This window comes from Trachypithecus francoisi, unplaced genomic scaffold (assembly GCF_009764315.1).
Source record: "Trachypithecus francoisi isolate TF-2019V2 unplaced genomic scaffold, Tfra_2.0 Lachesis_group8, whole genome shotgun sequence".
Taxonomy (NCBI): Eukaryota; Metazoa; Chordata; class Mammalia; order Primates; family Cercopithecidae; genus Trachypithecus; species Trachypithecus francoisi.
The window spans coordinates 50,437,073-50,459,853 of NW_022681473.1; the positions used below are offsets into that span (position 1 = coordinate 50,437,073).

Here is a 22,781-nt window from a genome sequence, read left to right on the forward strand (position 1 = left end):
AAAGTATACCCACCCTACAAAGGATATGAACAGACAATTCTCAAAAAAAGACATACATGTAGCCAACAGACATATGATAAATAACTCAACATCACTGATCATTATAGAAATGCAAATCAAACTACAATGAGATACCATCTCACACCAGTCAGAATGGTGATTATTTAAAAAGTTAAGAAACAACAAATGCTGGCAAGGTTGCGGAGAAACGGGAACTCTTTTACATGGTTGATGAGAATGTAAACTAGTTCAACCATTGTGGAACACAGTGTGGCAATTCCACCAAGATTTAGAACCGGAAATACCATTTGACCCAGCAATCCCATTACTGAGTACATACCCAAAGGAATATAAATCAGTATATTATACATGCACACGTATGTTCACTGCAGCACTATTCACAATAGCAAAGACATGGAATCAACCCAAATGCTCATCAATGATAGACTGGATAAAGAAAATGGTGAATACACATGATGGAATAGTATGCAACCATTAAAAGGAGCAAGATCAATGTCCTTTGCAGGGACATGGATGAAGCTGGAAGCCATTATTCTCAGCAAACTAACGCAGGAACAGAAAACCAAACACTGCATGTTCTCACTTATAAGTGGGAGCCAAACAATGAGAACACATGGACACAGGGAGGGGAGCAATACTTGCTAGGGCCTGTTGGGGGAGGGTGGGAAGGCAGAGCATTAGGGAAAAGAGCTAAAGAATGTTGGGCTTAATACCTAGGTGATAGGTTCATAGTCCAGTAAACCACCATGGCACACGTTTATCTATGTAACAAACCTGTACATCCTGAACATGTACCCCAGAACTTAAAAAAAAAAAAACACTTATTTTAAAAATATATATATACCTACCCTATGACTCAGTAAACCCACTCGTTGTATATAGCCAACAAAATTAGTACATATGTCTACCAAAATGATGCATAAAAATGTACACACAAGCTTTATTCATAATGACTCCCTCAAAATAAAAATAATCCAAAGTCCAAAAACTAAAAAATTAATAAATAAATTGTGGTCCATTTAAACTATGGAACACCATACAGAACTGAAACCCAACAAACTGGTGATAATGTAACAATGTGGATGAATCTTGTAGGAGTTGTTTTCAGCAAATGAAGCCAGATAAAAAAGATAACAAACCATAAATAAATAAATAAAATTGTTTTGCCTTTTTTTGAATTTTCATAAAATAGAAATGGAAATAGAAATCAGATATGTGAAATTCAAAAAAGAGAAAACAAATTGATGGAAATGGAAGTCCGAACAATGACTATTTACAGAAGGTAGTAATGACTCAAAGGGTGAACAAAGATTTCTTCTGGTGGTCTGGTAATATGGCATACTTGGATCTGTGTGGCGATTATATAGGTATATATCCAAGAAAACATTCACTGAGTAGTGTATCTAAGACTAATATACCTTACAGTATATACATATGCCTCAATTTAAAACAATTATTTAATCTCCAAGTTGAAAAAAACACAGAAGCTTCATTCTCTAATTTGGAGGTATCCACAGAAAAGAAAGGTATTTAATAGAGGAGTTGGTCATTTTATAACTTATTTGGTTCACATAAAAGTATACATAATAAATGCAAGCATACCTTGGAGATACTGCAAATGTGGTTCCAGACCACTGAAATAAAGTGAGTATCAGAATAAAGCATGTCACATGAATTTTTTGGTTTCCCAGTGCATAAAAAGTATATTTACACTATACTGTAGTATACTGACACTATACTGTAGTAAAGTGCTAAGTAGCATTATGTCTTAAAAAACAATGTACATACCTTAATCTAAAAATACTCTATTGCTAAAAAATGCTAATGATCATCTAAGCCTTCAGCAAATTGTAATCCTTTTGCTGGTGGGAGGTCTTGCCTCAACACTGATGGCTGCCGACTTATCAGGGTGATGGTTGCTGAAGGAGGGTTAGCTGTGGCAATTTCTTAAAATAATACAAAAATGAAGTCTGCCACATCAATTGACTCTTCGTTTCAGGAAAAATTTCTCTGGAGCATGCAATGCTTCATTTTATTCATAGTAGAACTTCTTTCAAAATTGGAGTCAATTTTCTCAAATGCTGCCATTGCTTTATTGACTAAGTTTATGTAAACCCACTGTTGTCATTTTCAGCAATGTTCACAGCATCTTTACCAGGAGTAGATGGCATCTCTAGAAACCACTTTCTTTCCTCATCCATAAAAAGTAACTCCTCATTCGTTCAAGTTTTTTCATGATGCTGAAGTAATTCAGTCACATCTTCAGGCTCTACTTATTCCCTTGTTATTTCCACCACATCTGCAGTTACTTCCTCCACTAATGTCTTGAACCCCTCAAAGTCATTCATAAGGGATGGAATCAACTTCTTCCAAATTCCTGTTAATGTCAGTATTCTGATCTCCTCCCATGAATCACAAATGTTCTTAAGGGCATCTAGAATGGTCAATCCTTTCCAGGTTTTCCAATTACTTTGCACACATCCATCTATCTATGGCAGCTATAGCCTTATGGGATGTAATTCTGAAATAATAAGATTTGAAAGTCAAAATTACTCCTTGATCCATGGGCTGCAGAATGGATGTTATGTTTGCAGGCATGAAAACAACATTTATCTCCTTGTACATCTCCATCAGAGCTCTTGGATATGACTAGCTGCACTGTCAATGAGCAGTAATATTTTGAAAGGAATTTTTGAGCAGTAGATCTCAACAGTGGACTTAAAATATTCATGAAACTATGCTATCAACAGATGTGCTGTCATCTAGGCTTTGTTGTTCTGTTTACAGAGCTCAAGTAGAGTAGATTTACCATAATTCTTAAAGGCCCTAGGATTTTCAGAATGGGAAATGAGCACTGGCATCAACTTACAGTTATCAACTGCATCAGTCTCTAACAAGAGAGTCAGCCTAGCCTTTGAAGCTTTGAAACTAGGCATTGACTTCTCTCTAGCTAGAAAGTCCTAGCACCTTCTTCCAATAGAAGGCTGATTTACCTACACTGAAAATCTGTTGTTTAGTGCAGCCACTTTCCACTTACCTTAGCTAGATGTTCTAGATAACTTGCTGCAGCTTCTCCATCAGCACTTGCTCCTTCACCTTGCACTTTTATGTTATGGAGATAGTTGCTAAAACCTCATGAACCAATCTCTGCTAGCTTCAAACTTTTCTCCTGCAGCTTCCTTACTTCTCTCAGCCTTCACAGAATTGAAGAGAGTTAGGGCCTGGCTCTGGATTAGGCATTTTTAAGGAAATGTTCTGACTGGTTTTTCTATCCAGACCACTCGAACTTCTCTGTATCAGCAGTAAGGCTGGTCACTTCCTTATCATTTTTGTGTTCACTGGAGAAGCGCTTTTAATTTCCTTCAAGAAATTCATTCCTTTGCATTCACAGCTTAACTAACTAACTGGCTCGAGAAGCCTAGCTTTTTGGTCTATGTCAGCTTTCCACATGCCTTCCTCACTAAGGACAATCATTTCTAGCTTTTTTTTTTTTTTTTGAGACGGAGTCTCGCTCTGTCGCCCAGGCTGGAGTGCAGTGGCCGGATCTCAGCTCACTGCAAGCTCCGCCTCCCGGGTTCACGCCATTCTCCTGCCTCAGCCTCCCGAGTAGCTGGGACTACAGGCGCCCACCACCTCGCCCGGCTAGTTTTTTTGTATTTTTTAGTAGAGAAGGGGTTTCACCGTGTTAGTCAGGATGGTCTCGATCTCCTGACCTCGTGATCCGCCCGTCTCGCTTTTTATTTAAGGTAAGAAACGTTCAACTATTCCTTTCTCTTGAGCACTGAGAGGCCACTGTAGGATTATCAATCAGCCCATTTTCATTATTGCAGTGTCTCAGGGAATAGCGAGGTCCAAGGAGAGGGGAGAAAGATAGGGGAACAGTCAATTGGTAGAGCAGTCAGAATCCACACATTTATCAATTAAGTTAGCTCTCCTCTGGGTACAGTGGTTCATGCTGCACCAAAACAATTACAATAGTAACATCAAAGATCACTGATCACAAATAGTCATAACAGATACACTAATAAAACAATTAAAGAATTTTTGCAAGAATTACCAAAATGTGATATGAAGATACAAAGTGAGCATATGCTGTAGGAAAAATGGTGCCAACAGACTTGCTCAACACGGCGCTGCCACAAACCACCAATTTGTAAAAAACATAGAATCTGTGAAACATAATAAAGTTTTACTCCCTTTTACAGGGATACTTCATATAAAGTGAAGAGTTAGGGTATGGCACCAAAACAGTCATACAAAATCTTATTTAAACCACGCTACAAACCTATGGTATAGATACTATTATTATATATATATATATATATATATATATATATTTTTTTTTTTTTTTTAGAGATAGGGTCTTGCTTTGTCACCCAGGCTAGAGTGCAGTGGCATGGTCATAGCTTACTGCAGCCTCAACTTCCTAGGCTCAAAGGATCCTCCTGCCTCAGCCTCTCAAGTAGTTGGGACTACAGATACATGGCACCATGCCTGGCTGATTTTCAATTATTTATTTTTGTAGAGATGGGGGTCTCAGCATCTTGCCCAGGCTGGTCTCAAACTCCTGTGCCCAAGTGATTCTCCCACCTCAGCCTCCCAAAGTACTGGGATTACAAGCATGAGCCACAATATCTAGCCTGGTACTATTATATATCAATAATTTCAGAAGGGAAAACTGAGGTAAGCAGATGTTGCTCGTATTACATTGTAAATGATTTGATCTTAGTAAACACAATTTGACTTGCATAAAATAGTTTTCTAAATACACTGACAAAAAGCAACATTTAAGTGTCCTACCTGGCTTTCCTCACCACACTATCTGAAATATCATCCTATACAACTCTTGTCGCCTTACTCTCCCTTATTTTTCTTCGTAACACACATTACTATCTGACAATATATACGTATGTGCTTATTTGCTTATATTCTGTCTCTTCCACTAAAATGTAAATTCCATGAAGGCAGAAATTTTGTGTTGTTCATTGCTCTATTGCCAGCACCTAGACCTGCTCCTAGCATATAATAAACACTCAATACATTTTGATGAGTGAAATGGAAAAAGTAATAATAAATATCCTACCTGACCCTCAATTCTGTACCTTTTTCCATACCATCTATAAAACTAAGAGAAAATAAGATTATTTCATGTATTTTCTATTAATTAGTTTATATAACTTACTAGAAAATTACTTGATAATATCTTTAAGCTGATTTGGGGCAATCACTTGATTCAAAAAATTTTGGAAGATTAATTTTAACATTCAACTAATTAGATAATTAAGATAATTATCTTCCAACTATGTCATGAAACATTTCATTTTAAACATCCAAATGAAAATCTTTATAAATTATGTGATTGTAAATCTTTATAAATTATATTATAAATCTTAATGAACTAAGCATAAAATGTTGATTTACAGAAAAATTACAGCATTATGAAAATCAATTATTGCGCTCAGCACTAGCACAGTGCTAATACAGTAACAATTAGATCATCTTCACTGAATTCCACTATTTAGAACACTCCTATGCCTTGATCCCATTTCCTTTTTCGTCCCTGCTCTCGTCACTATTTCTGCGCTGCTTTAACCTCTCTTGCTATTGCCTTTAATTTTTCCTTCTGTGCTATTTGCATGTTTTCCCTTCCTTTAACATATTTAGATGTCCACCTACCTTTGAAGCAAGCACACATATAAAAAAACTTCCTTGGACCTTGCTTTCCTCAAAAGCTACTGTTCTTAGACTCTACTGCCACTTTCTTTAAAAAGTACACAACCTCCACTTCCCACGCCCAAATTCATACTCATTAGTGAAGATTATCAATAATCCCTGAATTGCCAAATGCAACTGCCTTCCTTAGCTACCCCAATGCATCTTTTAAAACAGTACATATTCTCCATCTGTGATTTGTCTCCTCTTAACTTCCATGATTCTGTGCCTCCCAGGTATTGTTCGGCCTGAATCTTATAGAATTTAGGGGCCTTCTTTAAAAAAAAAAAAAAAAAGGCCGGGCGCGGTGGCTCACGCCTGTAATCCCAGCACTTTGGGAAGCCGAGACGGGCAGATCATGAGGTCAGGAGATCGAGACCATCCTGGCTAACACGGTGAAACCCCGTCTCTACTAAAAAAATACAAAAAAAACTAGCCGGGCGAGGTGGCTGGCGCCTGTACAACCAGCTACTCTGGAGACTGAGGCAGGAGAATGGCGTAAACCCGGAAGGCGGAGCTTGCAGAGAGCTGAGATCCGGCCACTGCACTCCAGCCCGGGCGACAGAGCGAGACTCCGTCTCAAAAAAAAAAAAAAAAAAAAAAAAAGGAAGCAAAATTACAAGTACAAAATTAGGTTCAAAGGTGAATACTTACTTAGAATGAGAAAAAAAAATCATAGCATCATCAGCATCACAAGAATCCAGAAAAAATAACAATAATGTTATCAATAAAGTCCCTTCTAGTATACTTCTAGTATACTACTTCTAGTATACTTCCTTCTTCTAGTATACTAGAAGACACACTTCTAGTATACTTCCACATATTTTTTGCATGACTTTTGTTATCAGCTCCTCATTTGGCAATTATATGTGAGGTTTTCTATAAAGATTTTTTTAATTTTCAAAAGACTAAATTGTTATTTATATTTTACAAAATATTTACTATTTTACAAAATAGTACTCACAAACTACTACTGGTAATGTCACAAAATTTTAGTATTGTCAAATTTAGGAAAACTCATATATTTTCTTTCATTTATAAACCATTAGATTTGGAAGAATTTTTTCCAGACTAGCTTCTGGCCCTATGTATTTCAGATTTTGTTTCTCTACCACATACTTCTAATGTGATGTATTAGAGGGCACGTCCGTATCACCAAGTGATCTCTAGCCTTGCATCTTTGTGTCATAAAACTAAGTGTTTAACACAGTGAGTAACAACAGTGTTCCTTGATATCATTCCTATACCAGAACAGCTAGTCTAAACTATACTCAGAAGTGACATGACCACATAAATATATGTCACCCAAACTGAATGTAAATCCAATTCAACTCCCCCTTAGCTGGATCCCAAAAATGCCTGCAGCCACTCTAATGCCGTATGACATGAGGGCAAGTCAAAATGAAACAGCAATTTCAAAATGCCTTACTTTTGGAAATCCTATAGAAACATATGCCCATGTGAAAATCTTCCTCTCAAAGACTTGAAAGGATTTTATGTAAGTGACAATCCTGGAGCTTAAATTTAATTAGCTTAATGATAAATCCCCCAAATCCCTGACACTCTGAACCTCTTTTCTTCACTGTCTCTTCATCATGCCAATCACTAAACACAGGTACTTCCTATGTCCTTGTCTTTCTCCTAAAAACCTACAAAATGTATTCCCCAAAGTCACTGTGTCCTTAATTGTCTTAATTATATCTACACTCTTTTTTTTCAGTCTCATCCATTCCCAAGCTTCACCTATGACCTTCTAAGCAAATAATCCTCCCTCTAGAATCTAGTAACTAGACTATCAATTCCACAAGCAAGGGAAATGCTAGTCTTGTGGTCTACATGAATTCCAGGGCCTCAATCTCAAAGGACATATATTAGGCCATCAATAAAATATACTGAGTAACTTCTAGAGTATAACTCTAGCCTTATTCTCTCTTTCCAAGCTCCAAATCTAACATTTTAAATTGCCCACTGGTTTTTTCCACCTAGATAACGTCTACCCCCTTCCCAAGTAATAGACAAATTCCCATAATACCTGTGAGTACTTTGAACTTTATTTTAACCCTCAGTGATATATTTTAAACCCTTATTAGATAATTTTCATTGTAACTGTTCAGAAAACTAAAGCACAATGAAATCATAGGACTTATGACAAATCCAGATTATTCCACCTTTAATTGCACGAAGTACCCTCTCTAAAACAAATATGTGGGACGCATGCAGTGGCTCAGGGCTATAATCCCAGCACTTTGGGAGGCCGAGGAGGGTGGATCACCTGAGGTCAGGAGTTCGAGACCAGCCTGGCCAGCATGGCGAAACCTTGTCTCTACTAAAAATACAAAAATTAGCCAGGCGTGGTGGTGGGCATCTGTAATCTCAGCTACTGGGGAGGCTAAGGCAGGAGAATCGCTTGAACCCAGGAGGCAGAGGTTGCAGTGAGCCAAGATCATGCCACTGCACTGCAACCTAGGTGACAGAGCAAAACTCTGTCTCAAAACAAACAACAACAACAACAACAAACAAATATGTGGCTGATGAGCCACATAGATCTAGCTGTAATAACTTATCTGGAATCACACACAGTGACCTACACAAAGACACCAAAATTAGAAATAAAAAGTGAATGGCCGAGTGCTACTTATCAAAAATGAACAAATAAAATACTTTCGAGAAATAAAATAAACGCAAGACTAAATGTCAATAGCAAATATGTCTATACACATATCTTAAAGTTTACACATAGAATGTACTTAGACAATACAGAGTACACACACATTCAGTCATGTAGCCCTCTCCACTGAAAGGCCTCATTGTAAACACACTACTAAACAAGAGTTCCCAAGCAAATAGGACACAGTGCTGACATAAGTGTCAGCACTATACAAAGATACTGATGATGTATGTCTATTTGCTTTCAGTTGCTAGGATTCAGTGTGTCCATTTTTCTCTAGCTTGAAAACATGCAACTCTGATGTTCTGAAGATTCCATAGTTAAACAAAGATTGATGATTGCTTGATATACAAAAAAATTTCAAATTCATATCTCTAATTTCCTGAAAATGCTCATGTTCTCTGAGAGAGAGAGAGGAAGAAAGAAAGAAAAAATTTTAATTCAATTTCAATAAAATTAAATGAAAAGGGAAACTACATACTTTCATGTATCACAGAAATAAAATTCTGAGTGCAGCTTTAAAAGAAAATATCTCCTATGTTTTCAGAATCTTTCTGAATCTATACAATGAAAAGCATATATTTTGATTATTCAAAAAAAGAAATTACATGTTGATGAGCAAATTCCTAATAGGAGTTCCAATTAGCATCCATTTCACCTCTTGAATTATAATCTTATAATTATATGCTAATCAATTACATATTGACAAATAAACAGAACTGTGTGTCATTCATATGATCTGTGAGAGAATAGGTGACAAAAGATCTGATAGGCAAATAAAACAAAAACAGTGGCAAACTCCAAGACTATTTTTGTAGCTGCATAAACTATGATCTTATCTCGAATTATGGGTCAGTTGGAGAGTTCCCCTGGGAACTTTCCATCTGCTCTTGGTACAGCCCAGGTATAATGCATAAAATGAGCTTAAAATACCCTTGGGTGACAGAAAAACCAATCAAATTTCCAGTAAAGTCTTCATAAGTTTAATGCTTAATATTAAATAAACATAGTTCTATTGTCTCCCCAGTAGCATTAGCAGTTTGCTTCATGTTTCCCACTGGCTTTCAACCACTTAAATATTTCTCAGCTTTTAATAATATATACTTTAGAAAAAAGCTTCTACACTGTATTATAAGACTCAAATAATTCAAATCAATTCAATATAACATTATAAATTTACTATAAATTTGTTTTTAAGTAGACATTTAGGAAGTCACAATTTAATAATTTTTCTGCCTTTATGTATCTTCCCTACCTGATAAATTAATATTCTTCACAAATCAGAACTTCTAGCAAGAAGCATTCTAAATGTCTATTATCTTAATTTTTGTTCAAATTGTTTGGCTAATGCATTCTAGTATCTCTGAGTAACACATGGATAGTTAGAAGGCATTTTACTCAAATTTAATAAAATTGTATTACCAAAAGGAATAAATATAACTAACCTAATACACTTGCAGTTTTACTATAGAAATTATTTTAATAAAAGAATGGCTGGGCACAGTGGCTCATGCCTGTAATCCCAGCACTTTGGGAGGCCAAGGCGGGGGGATCATGAGGTCAGGAGATCCAGACCATCCTGGCTAACATGGTGAAACACCATCTCTACTAAAAATACAAAAAATTAGCCAGGCATGGTGGCGGGCACCTGTAGTGCCAGCTACTCGGGAGGCTGAGGGAGGAGAATGCCGTGAACCCAGGAGGTGGAGCCTTCAGTAAGCTAAGATCACGCCACTGCACTCCGGCCTGGGCGACAGAGCAAGACTCTGTCTTTAAAAAAACAAAATAAGAATGATATTCAGTTTGTTAACTGAATAATACAAGTGGCTTATATTTAAGTTAAGTAGATGGTAAGGTATTTTAAAATTCAAAGTAAGTATAAAGCCAATTCAGTCTTTACCTTCTTCTTAAAATTTTAATCACTCATAAAAAAAGAAAGCCAGATGTTTTCCTGCCATTTAAAATGTCTCAGGTTAAAATAACTTATCCCCAAATAAAACACTTTCCTTCTGTGTCTTAAAAGTTGACCACCATTTCAACAGTCTGAAATTAATTCAGGGACCTAAGTAAGCTCTACTTTCCCTGTTATTATTTTTTTAAAGTATAGTTTAAGCACTAAAAACTACATAACTTGTATTACAAAGGTTACAAAATACAGTAGATGCCCACAATCAGCTATCCTTTAAGGATGGAATTAAATACTTGTCATTAGCACATAAGGGTTGAAAACATAGACTCAGATAAAAGTATAAGAGATTTGTAGAATTCTAATGGAAGACTCGTGTCTTTGTCAGATAGGAAGAATGTAAAAAAAAAAAAAAATTTAATTTAAAAAAAATTTAAAACCCAGGCAGAATTCTATCAGGCAATGAAAAGATTGGTTGAAGAAGTTAGGTACAAACTTAGAATTAGATAAAGAATTTCTTTTACCTGTACAAAACTAAAGAACTTCATCATTTAAATCATGAACATTGGAAGTAGATATTGGTGAAAGTCTAATCTCATCTCTAGAATATGGACTTATTTCAGCAACCAAAAAAGGGCTTACCTGTCCACCTGTGGCACAGGTAGAATCCCGCTGGCTAGAGGCAGCCCCAGGTCCTGTTTCACAGCCAAAACTCCATGACCAATGAGAAACTTCAAGTCATTTGGAATGATAACCAAAACCTACTTGAGTTTTCAACTTTAGTATGCTTACTGTGATACCCTAAATTATCAAGTATGATATAAAAATTAACTCACAAAATATGAGGCCAGGTGCAGTGGCTCACACCTATAATCCCAGCACTTTGGGAGGCTGAGGTGCATGGATCACCTGAGGCCAGGAGTTCAAGACCAGCCTAGCCAACATGGTGAAACCCTGTCTCTACTAAAAATGCAAAAATTGTCTGGGCATGGTGGTGCATGTCTCTAATCCCAGCTACTTGGGAAGCTAAGGCAGAAAAAGCGCTTGAACCCAGGAGATGGACGTTTCAGTGAGCCGAGATTGTGCCACTGCACTCCAGCCAGGGTAACAGAGCAAGACTCTGTCTTTAAAAAAAAAAAAAAAAGATGAGAAAAATGTTCCATTAGTGATTGTCTTCCAAGACTAGAAAGATTTAAAGTTAAATAAGGAAATAACGAATAAATCAAATACATAGTAGGTTTGGAGAGGATATAGAACATTCATATCACATTCTGGGGCAGGGGGAGTGGTGCCATAGATTGGTACAACTACTTTCATGTTGTGGGAAGTCAGGGACCCCAAATGGAGGGACCAGCTGAAGCCATGGCAGAGGAATATAAATTGTGAAGATTTCATTTTAATATGGACATATATCAGTTCCCAAAATTAATACTTTTATAATTTCATACACCTGTCTTTACTGTAATCTCTGAACATAAATTGTGAAGATTTCATTTTAATATGGATATTTATCAGTTCCCAAAATTAATACTTTTAAAATTTCTTACACCTGTCTTACTTAATCTTGTCGTCTTCGTAAGCTGAGGATGTACATCACCTCAGGGACCACTACCGTGTTAACTGTACAAATTGACTGTAAAACGTGTGTTTGAACAATATGAAATCAGTGCACCTTGAAAAAGAACAAAATAACAGCGATTTTAGGGAACAAGGGAAGACAACCATAACGTCTGACTGCCTGCGGGGTTGGGCAGAAGAGCGCCATATTTTTTTCTTGCAGAGAGCCTACAAACGGACGTGCAAGTAGGGAAGATATTACTAAATTATTTTCCTAGCAAGGAATATTAATAATGAAGACCCTAGGAATGGAATGCATCCCTGGTGGAAGGTCTATAAATGCCACTCTGGGAGTGTCTGTCTTATGCGGTTGAGATAAGGACTGAAATATACCCTGGTCTCCTGCAGTACCCTCAGGCTTACTAGGGTGGGGAAAAATCCCACCCTGGTGAATTTGAGGTCAGATCAGTTCTCTGCTCTTGAACCCTGTTTTCTGTTAAGATGTTTATCAAGATAATACACGCACAGCTGAACACAGACCCTTATCAGTAGTTCTGAATTTGCCCTTGTCCTGCTTCCTCAGAAGCATGTGATCTTTGTTCTCCTTTTTGCCCTTTGAAGCATGTGATTTTGTGACCTACTCCCTGTTCTTGCACCCCCTCACCTTTTGAAATCCTTAATAAAACTTGCTGGCTTTAAGCCTCAGGTAGGCATCACAGTCCTACTGATATGTCACCCCCAGAGGCCCAGCTGTAAAATTCTTCTCTTTGTATTCCTTCTCTTTATTTCTCAGCCGGCCGACACTTACAGAAAATACAAAGAACCTATGTTGAAATATTGGGGCGGTTTCCCCCAATACTTTCAAACTTTGAAAAAAACAATGTGGAATTTTCTAGCAAAACTGAAGACTGACATAATCTACAACCTAGTAAAACTATCCAGGATAAGTACCACAGATAAAAATCTTATATCTAGGCACCAAATAAACTCAGAGAACTGAAATCATACAAAGTATGTTCTCTGATCATAGTGAAATTGAACCAGAAATAAGTAACAAAAAGATGGCAGAAATACTTCAAACACTTAGAAATTAAATAACTTCTAAATAAGCCAGCATTCAAAGGGAAGTTTAATGAGAAATTAGAAGATAGTCTGAACCAAATAAAAACTAAAATGCAATGTATCAGAATTTATGGCACACAGCATAGTGCTTAGAGGGAAACTCAAGAATCTAATGCTTATATTAGAAAAGAAGAAAAATCTAAAATAAATCATCTAAGTTTTCATCTTAACAAATTAGGAAAAGAAGAACAAAATAAACCTAAAGCAAGCAGAAGAAAAAGAAATAATGATCAGCTCAGACATCAATAAGAGGGAAAACAGAAAAACAATGGAGAAAATTAATGAAATCAAATCTCATTCTTTGAAAATATTTAAAAATTGACAAACCTCAAACAAAACTGATAGAGAAAAAAAAGATAGACATAAATTACCAGTAACAAGAATAAAAGAGGAATATCACTATAGACTCCACAGATATTAAAAGGATAATAAAACAACACTACAAATAACACTTTACACATAAATTCAGTAACTTAGATTAAATGAATCAATTACTTGAAAAATTCAAACTACCAAAGCTCACCAATGATGAGATAGATGTTCTGAATAATTCTATAACTATTAAATAAGTTGAACACATAGTTTCCAAAAAAAAGAAAAAAAGAAAAAAAAATTAGACCCAGATGGTTTCACTAGCAAATTCAACCCAACATTAAAAGAAAAAATCAGGCCAGGCATGGAGGCTCACACCTGTAATCCCAGTACTATGGGAGGCTGAGGTGGGTGGATCACCTGACATCGGGAGTTCAAGACCAGCCTGATCAACATGAAGAAACCCTGTTTCAACCAAAAATAGAAAAAAATTAGCCAGGTGTGGTGGTGCATGCCTGTAATCCCAGCTACTTGGGAGGCTGAGGCAGGAGAATCACTTGAACCTGGGAGGCAGAGGTTGTGGTGAGCCGAGATCACACCACTGCACTCCAGCCTGGACAACAAGAGCCCAACTCCATCTCAAAAAAAAAAAAAAATCAATAATACGTATCAATAAAAGAAAAATATTAAAAAAAAGAAGAAATAAAACCAGGTCTACACACTCTTTTCTGAAAATAGAGGAGGGAACACTTCCCAATTCATTTTGACAGTCACCATTATTACCCCAATACAAAAAACAGTATTAAAAACTACAGGCCTATGTCCCTCATGAACATAACAACGACAAAAATCCTTAATAAAATATCAACAAATCAAATCCCGCAATGTATAAGAATATACCACAATGAAGTGGGATTTATACTAGGAATGCAAAGCTGTTCAATATTTTTTAAATCAATCAATGTAATCCATCATATTAACAGTCTAAAAACAAACTCACATGATCATATTGATGCAAAAAAAGGCATTTGACAGCATTCAACATTCATTAATGATAAAAACTTTCAGCAAACTAAGAACTGAAAGGAACTTCCCCAACATAAAAAAGGGCATCTAAACAAAAGCTACAGTCAACATCATATTTAACGGTTTCCTACTAGACTGGAACAAAGGAAAAAATATAATATCACATCTCTCTTATTCATCATGGTACTGGAAGTCCTAGCCAGTGCAATAAAGCAGGAAAATAACAAATAAAAGGTATACAGATTAGAAAGAAAGAAATCAAACTGTCCTATTGACAGACAACATTATCATTTACAGTTGACCCTTGAACACAGGTTTGAATTGCACAGTTCCACTTATATGTGTATTTTCCTCTGCCTCTGCCACCCCTGAGACAGAAAGACTAACTGTTCCTCTTCCTCCACCTCCCCAGCCTACTCAATGTGAAGACAGTGAGGATGAAGACCATTATGATAACACACTTCCATGTATTAAACAGTAAACATATTTTCTCTTCCTTGTGATTCTCTTAATAACATTTTCTTTTCTCTAACTTACTGTATTGTAAAAATATAGTATATAATATATGTAACATAAAAATACATGCTAATTAACTGTTTATGTTGTTGGTGAGACTTCCAGTCAACAGCAGGCTATCAGTAGTTAGGTTTGGGGGAGTCAAAAGTTATACGTAGATTTTCAACTGCTTCAGGCGTCAGCACCCCTAACTTCCACCTTGCCGCATTATTCAAGGGTCAACTGTACATAGAAAAATCTCAAGAAGTCTACAAAAAATGCTCCTAGAACTAATAAGTGAATTCAGCAGCATCACAGAATACAAAGCCAACACACAAAACTCAATCGTATTTCTACATACTACTAGCAAAGAGCAACTGGAAACCAATTCTTTTCCATTTACAACAGCTCTAAGAAATAAAATACAGACAGTCTTCAACCTATGATGGTAAAACTTACAATTTTTCAGCTTTACAATGTGTATTAGTCTGTTCTAATGCTGCTAATAAAGACATACCTGAGACTGGGTAATTTATAAAGGAAAGAGGCTTAATTAATTGACTCACAGTTCCACATGGCGGGGAAGTCCTCACACTCATGGCAGAAGACAAAGGAGGAGCAAAGTCATGTCTTACATGGTGGCAGGCAAGAGAGAACTTGTTCAGGGAAACTCCCTCTTATGAAACCATCCCATCTCATGAGACTTATTCACTATCACGAGAACAGCATAGGAAAGACCCTCCCCCATGATTCAATTACTTCCCACTGGGTCCCTCCTATGACACATGGGAATTGTGGGAGCCACTTTCAAGATGAGATTTGGGTGGGAACACAGCCAAACCATATCACAGTGGTACAAAAGCAATATACAGTCAGTATGCTCCTTGACTTATGATGAGGTTTTCTCCAGATAAATGCACTGTAAGTTGAAAATATCACAATTTGAAAGTGTGTTTTCAACGGATAAAAATATTAAGCCAAAAATGTGCTTTTCACTGGTTTGAAAATATTAAGTCAAAAGTGTGCTTTTCACTGGTGAAAATACCATAAATTGAAAGCTTGATTTTGACTGGTGAGAATATTATAAGCCAGAAATATGTTTTTGACTTACAATATTTTCAACTTACGATGGGTTTATCTGGATACATAACCCCATCATAAGTTGAGGAGGATCTGTACTTACATGTAAATTGAACAAAAAGTGAACAGGGTTTATATACTAAAAATTACAAAACACTGATGAATAAAATCAAAGAAGACCTAAGTAAATAAAGAGATACAACATGTCCATGGATTGGAAGACTCAACAGTAAAAATGTCCTTTTTTTTTTTTTAAGTCATTTCTATTTTTATTTTACCTATAATTTTAAAACCAGTTTATTTAGTAAAGTTATACTTAAGTCACATGAACTTGAAAAGTACTTAGACTTATTTAACTTATGAGTACTCTTCTACCTATATGTCAATTTGGTAGACAGAACATGTAACAATAAGTGTACATACAAATAAACATATCTAGACATGTATATACACACATAAATGAAGATTCAATAGCTTTTACCTTGGAACTTTAGCCATGAGATAACAATACAAACTTGCCAGTTTTACTTTTGCTTGCCCCAATAGTTAATCCAATGAAGGCAGTGAACCAAAATTTCAGGTAAAGCAGTTTCCATAGCAGTTTAATTTTTAAAGGTCAAACCTCCCCAGACTCCAAAGAACACTGGGGCCAAACAGCACCAAAGGAGAACATCACATACTAACCAGGCCCAACCCTGCTTGGAACAGCAGCATCGAAGCCTGGATACATGCAGCTCCATCTCACTTTCCCATTCAATAGCATACTTGATTACAAACAATACTGGGGGCAAACAGTATTGCAACTGTGAGATAAAATTCTAAGGAGGGCTTAGTACTAAGCCTTAGGACCTCTGCCAAGGGTGTTCCCTTCAGAGAGGTTGAGGTCCGAAGGATCACCTGGGGCATCCTTCTTTGCGGTCCAGTCTTTGGACCCGAAAGAGGGTCCAAACTTTGGAGTATCAGACGTCTCTGACCTCAGGTGGGCACCAGTGCTGCTTTGCATGTTTTCCCTCCAGAGGCAATGGCCTACTATGAGCCTTCCTTTGGTTCCTAGGTGTAATCCCTGACTTTCAGAATCCTTATAATTTGATAAGGCTCATGCTTCCTGTTCCACTACAGTGATGGAGCAAAGGAGGAGCATTTGGTTCCACTCTAGTGGAACAGCATGCTTCCTGTTCCACTAGAGTGATGGAGCAAGTGGACTTTGCTCCATTCCATGAACTGTAATGTTAGGAACTGGAAGCTAGGTGGGTTTCTTTTGTCCTTAGCCAGTCGAGTAGAGTAAGGGAAAATTTTAGTATAAGAAAAGAAGGTTTAAGTTGCCTGAAACACATGTGAGCTGGCCCTGAGCTGCTCTACATGTAGGGATCAGGGACCACAACCGGAAAAGACAAAAAAGAGTCCTTCAGAGTGACCCCAGCCAGAAATCTGCAGTTGCCTCTGTGTTTAGGTGCTGCCCACCAAGGATCCCAAGTGAAGGAGAGATTTCCCTGCATGGAGCAGAAAGGAAAAGGAAAAAAAAAAATCCCAAACTTATTTTACATCCTGACTGGCTTGCCAAAATGCATTACCAGTGGAGGGTGTCTAGGTTCTTGTTGTCTTGAACAAAGAACTGGACAAAATGCACAAACAAAGTAAGAAAAGAATGAAGCAACAAAAGTGAAGATTTATTGAAAATGAAAGTACACTCCACAGAGTGGGAGTGGGGCCAAGCATAGGGGCTCAAGAGCCTAAAAATGTCAATTCTACCCAAATTGATCTACTAATTTAATGTGATTATAATGAAAATCCCAGCCAAATTTTTCATAGATATAAACAAGCTGATTTTAAAATGTTTATGCAAAGGCCAAACAATTTTGAAAAAAAAAGATAAGAAGATTCACACCACACAATTTTCTAGTAATCAAGACAGTGTGATATTAGAAGAGGGAATGACATATTGATCAATGTGACAGAATCAATAACCCGGAAATAAATCCACACAAATATAGCAAATTAATTCTTGACAAAGGTGCCAAAGCCATTCGATAAACAAAGGAGAGTCTACAACAAACGATGTTAGAATTTAAAATTCTATATGTAGGAAAAAATAAACCTAAACTTAACACTTTATACAAAAATCAACTCAAAATGGATCACAGGTCTTAAGGTAAAACATAAAGCTATTAAACTTTTTTATAAGATTTATAAGAAAACATAAGAAAAAATATGTATGTCCTGTGGTTTAAAAGTTCTTAAATATTACATCAAAAGAACTTATAAAATAAAAAACTGAAAAACTGAACTTCATTAAAATTAAAATCTTCGGTTCTTTGAAAGATACTGTTCATAGAATGAAGAAACAAGCTACAAACTGGAAGAAAATATTTACAAATCACAAACCCAACAAAATACTTATATCCATTTAACCGAAGACGATATATAATGAAAATAAACCCATATAAAACAGATGCTCAAAATCATTATCTATTAAAGAAATGCACATTTCAATCATGATGCAATACCACTACACACCTATAATGACTAAAATAACAAATACTAACAATACCAAGTGCTGGTCAGGATGTGGAACTACTACATACATACATTTCATACATTGCTGGTAAAACTGCAAAATGGCATGAACACTCTGGAAAACAGTGGCAATTTCTTATAAAGTTAAACACACACTTAACAAATGACCCAGCAATCCCACTCTCAGGTATTACACTACAGGAATAAAAACTAACGTTCACACAAAAACTTGTACATGAATGTTTACAGTAGTTCTAGTCCTAATCAACACAACTGGAAAAAAAACTAAATATTCTTCAAAGAATGAATGCATAGGCCAGGCGCAGTGGCTCATGCCTGTAATCCCAGCACTTTGGGAAGCTAAGACAGGTGGACAACTAGAGGCCAGTTCAAAAGCAGCCCGGCCAACAGGGCAAAACTCCGTCTCTACTAAAAATACAAAAATCAGCCAGGCATGGTGGTGCATGCCTGTAATCCCAGCTACTCCAGAGGCTGTGGCATGAGAATCACTAGAACCTGGGAGGCAGAGGTTGCAGTGAGCCGAGATCGTGTCACTGCACTCACTGAAGCCTGGGCAACAGACCAAAACTCTGTCCTCCCCCCCTTTAAAAAAAAGGATGAATGAATGGATAAACAGGTACATCCAACCAACGGACTACTACTTAACAATAAAAAAGAATAAACTAGTTCATGCAACAACTTGGATGAATCTCAAAGGCATTATGCTAAATAATTAGAAGCCAGTCTCAAAAGGTTACATGCTGTGTGACTTCACTTACGACATCAAAAAGATAAAACTACAGTGAAGGAAAAGAGACTAGTAGTTACCAGGGATTAGTGAGAGAAGGAAGATGCAACTACAAAGGGATAGAAAGCACAAAGGAACTTTTGGAAGCAATGAGACAACTCTATATCCTGAATGCTATAGAGGATATACAAAATCTATACTCATGGTAAAATTCATAGAACCATACACCAAAAAATATCTATTTTACTCTGTTAATTTTTTATTTTAAATTTAAAAAAATAAAAGGTAAATACCTAAGATTCAAGGGAAAGATTAGGTGAGAATATGTTTACAATTCAGTGCTTTGAACAACATCTAAAACATAGAAAAGTATCATTACATATATGCAAGTTATTTTCATTAAGTAATCTGGAAAGTTAAAGATGACAGGCTACCTAACCTTATGCCATGAGCCACATATCAAACCCTGGATTACTTCCTCATCCTCAGAGAGTGGTTTAGCTTGAGAATAAAAGAAATACGCTTCATTTCCTTTATTCTGAGGAACTCAAAATGTATTCTGAAAATGACACCACCAGAAAACTCTAAAATACAACAAGGCAAGTGCCATCTTACTCACTATAGGTTCTATACCTGGTTTTCAATTTTTTTTAGAATTTAAATCAGAAAAAGCTAAAAACTAAGGCTAGCATCCTATATGTAAACCAACAACTATACCATCAATTTATTTTAGACAAGTCTTTTTAACAAAATGGTGCTGGAACAACTGGTTATCTACATGGAAAAAGCAAACTTTGACCCCCTGCCTTACCCCATACCCCCAAAATTACTTCAAGTTAGATCATACACCATAAAACTTCTAGAAGAAAACAGAGTATCTTAGAGATGCTTAAGTAAAACTTTCTCAAGGTATTAAAAAAAGCACTAAATGTAAAGGAAAAAAATTAGTGCATTAGACTTCAACAAAATTAAAATGTCTGCTTATCAGAAGACATTTGGAAAATGAAGAGGTAAGCAACAGATTGAGAGAAAATATTCATAACACATATATATGGCAAAGGACTCACATCCATAATATAGTGACATGACACATAACAAACTTTCAGTGGTAGCTGTCATGACACTGTGATGTAATTACTTTATAAAGTAACTGTAAAACTCAAAAGCCTAAGTGTTCAGTGTTTATAAAGTCCGTAATAGTGTACAGTAATGGCCTAGACCTTCCATTCACTCACCTCTCACTCACTGACTCACCAAAAGCAATTTCCAGTCCTGCAAGCTCCATTCACGGTAAGTGCCCTATACAGGTGTACATATTTTTACCGTACTTTTTCTACGTTCAAATACGTTTAGATATACAAATACTTAGCATTGTGTTACAACTGCCTACAGCATTCAGTACAGTAACATGCTGTACAGGTTTGTATCTTAGAAGCAATAGGTTACAACATATAGCCTAGGCATGGAGTAAGCAATGCATGACTGTCTGAAACAACTACAAACTAGTAATTTTTTGAAAATCAACAATCCAATTTTAAAATTAGCAAAAGACTTGAACACTTCACAAAAGAAGATACATAAATGGTCAATAAGAACATAAAAAGGCATTCAATATCAAGGGTACTATATGGCTAAATAAAAGAATGGCAACATCAAATGTTGGTGAGGATGCAGAGCAACTGGAACTTTCATATATTGCTGGTAGGATTGTAAATGGTACAACGACTTTGAAAAAGTATATGTCAGTTTCTTTTAATGTTAAATACATATCCACTCTGACTTAACAATTTCACTCTTAGGTATTTATCCAACAGAAATGAAAACATGTCTCCAAAAAAAAGACTTGCACAAGAATGCTCAGAGCATTCATAAGCCAAAAACTGGAAACCTAAATATTCATCAACATAAGAATGTATAAACAAATTGTGACAGAATAATAAATAAATTGTGATCTATTCATAAAATATATTCATTCAGAGAACACATTCATTGAATATATTCATATGACTGACATACAAAACAGTATGAATGAATTACAGGACAGTATATGGAGTGAAAGATGCTCAACACAAAAGAATGCATACTGTATAATTCCATTTGAAGAGGTTAAAAAACAGGTAAAAGAAATCTATGGTAATAGAAATCAGTAAGTGGCTATCTCTGAGGGGCTGGATGGAACTGACTAGAAAGAGGCTCAAGGAAAGATTTTGTATCTTGTTTTGGTTCATGATTACATAAGTGTATATAACCATCAAAACTTGAACTCAACATTTAGGCCCATGCATTTTATTATATATAAATTACCTGAATTTTTAAAAAAATAAGCAAAAAATAAAATGAACAACAATATTAACAAGAAAGAAAAAATACTTAATCAAGATTACAAAGGAACGACCCCAAAGATTATGTCTGCTCTTAAGAAATAGAGAAATAGGTGCTAATTTACTATCTAATGGAAAAAAAGGTTACCTCTCTTTAGGAGACAGTCCCAAAAACAGAAACACAGACTTAAGGCCTAAAAGGTTCTAAAGTAGCTTTTCATCCTCAAGTCCAACTCTGAGAACTTCAGTTCTACCTGATGAAGAATTATATTAACCTAATATGTGATAATATTAGGTTACACTGTATTATACATTAGGTTACATTATACATCCATATCCTTTATACCTGCCATGAGGGCGACCAGCCCACCATTTCTACAAGCCCTTTGGTGAGCAAGAGTTGTTTCTTTATAAAAATAATTTATTTTCAACCTTGGATTTAGCGGCTGAGTACTTCCTCTTGTACATGGCCTTTCTGGAATACATGGCAGGAAAAAGAAGGAGAAGGTTCTTGCAACTCTTACAAAACCAGTTGGTGGTGACAAGAACGGCGGTACCCGGATGGTTAAACTTCGCAAAATGCCTAGATATTATCCTACTGAAGATGTGCCTCGAAAGCTGTTGAGCCACGGCAAAAAACCCTTCAGTCAGCACGTGAGAAAACTGCGAGCCAGCATTACCCCCGGGACCATTCTGATCATCCTCACTGGACGCCACAGGGGCAAGAGGGTGGTTTTCTTGAAGCAGCTGGCTAGTGGCTTGTTACTTGTGACTGGACCTCTGGTCCTCAATCGAGTTCCTCTACGAAGAACACACCAGAAATTTGTCATTGCCACCTCAACCAAAATCGATATCAGCAATGTCAAAATCCCAAAACATCTTACTGATGCTTACTTCAAGAAGAAGTTGCAGAAGCCCAGACACCAGGAAGGTGAGATCTTCGACACAGAGAAAGAGAAATACGAGATTACAGAGCAGCGCAAGATTGATCAGAGAGCTGTGGACTCACAAATTCTACCAAAAATCAAAGCTGTTCCTCAGCTCCAGGGCTACCTGCGATCTGTTTTTGCCCTGACGAATGGAATTTATCCTCACAAATTGGTGTTCTAAATGTCTTAAGAACCTCATTAAATAGCTAACTACAAAAAAAATAATAATAATAATTTAAAAATTAGTAGTCCTGCCTTACCTAAAGTAACAATTTTCAAGACTCATACATACTCTCTTTCATTTGAACATAACTTCATTTCTAATAAAAACACAAATAAAAGCTTTTCTTAGAATATTAATAAAATCAGT

At 36.3% G+C, this 22,781-nt stretch overlaps 2 protein-coding genes across 4 annotated transcripts in view; one reads left to right on the forward strand and one right to left on the reverse strand.

Annotated features, from left to right (window-relative positions):
* Nucleotides 1–22,781, reverse strand: part of PDE3B (phosphodiesterase 3B) — a 220,582-nt gene that overhangs the window by 171,623 nt on the left and 26,178 nt on the right. The gene's annotated exons all lie outside the window — the stretch shown is intronic.
* On the forward strand, nucleotides 21,973–22,633 carry LOC117081554 (60S ribosomal protein L6-like). The gene has a single exon (XM_033207672.1). The coding sequence runs from the start codon at nucleotides 22,044–22,046 to the stop codon at nucleotides 22,590–22,592; it is 549 nt and encodes a 182-aa protein (XP_033063563.1). The 5' UTR covers nucleotides 21,973–22,043; the 3' UTR covers nucleotides 22,593–22,633.

What these genes read in the sequence shown, in the direction of transcription:
- LOC117081554 (XM_033207672.1), top strand. Translation starts at nt 22,044, where the DNA reads ATGGTTAAACTTCGCAAAATGCCTAGATATTATCCTACTGAAGATGTG.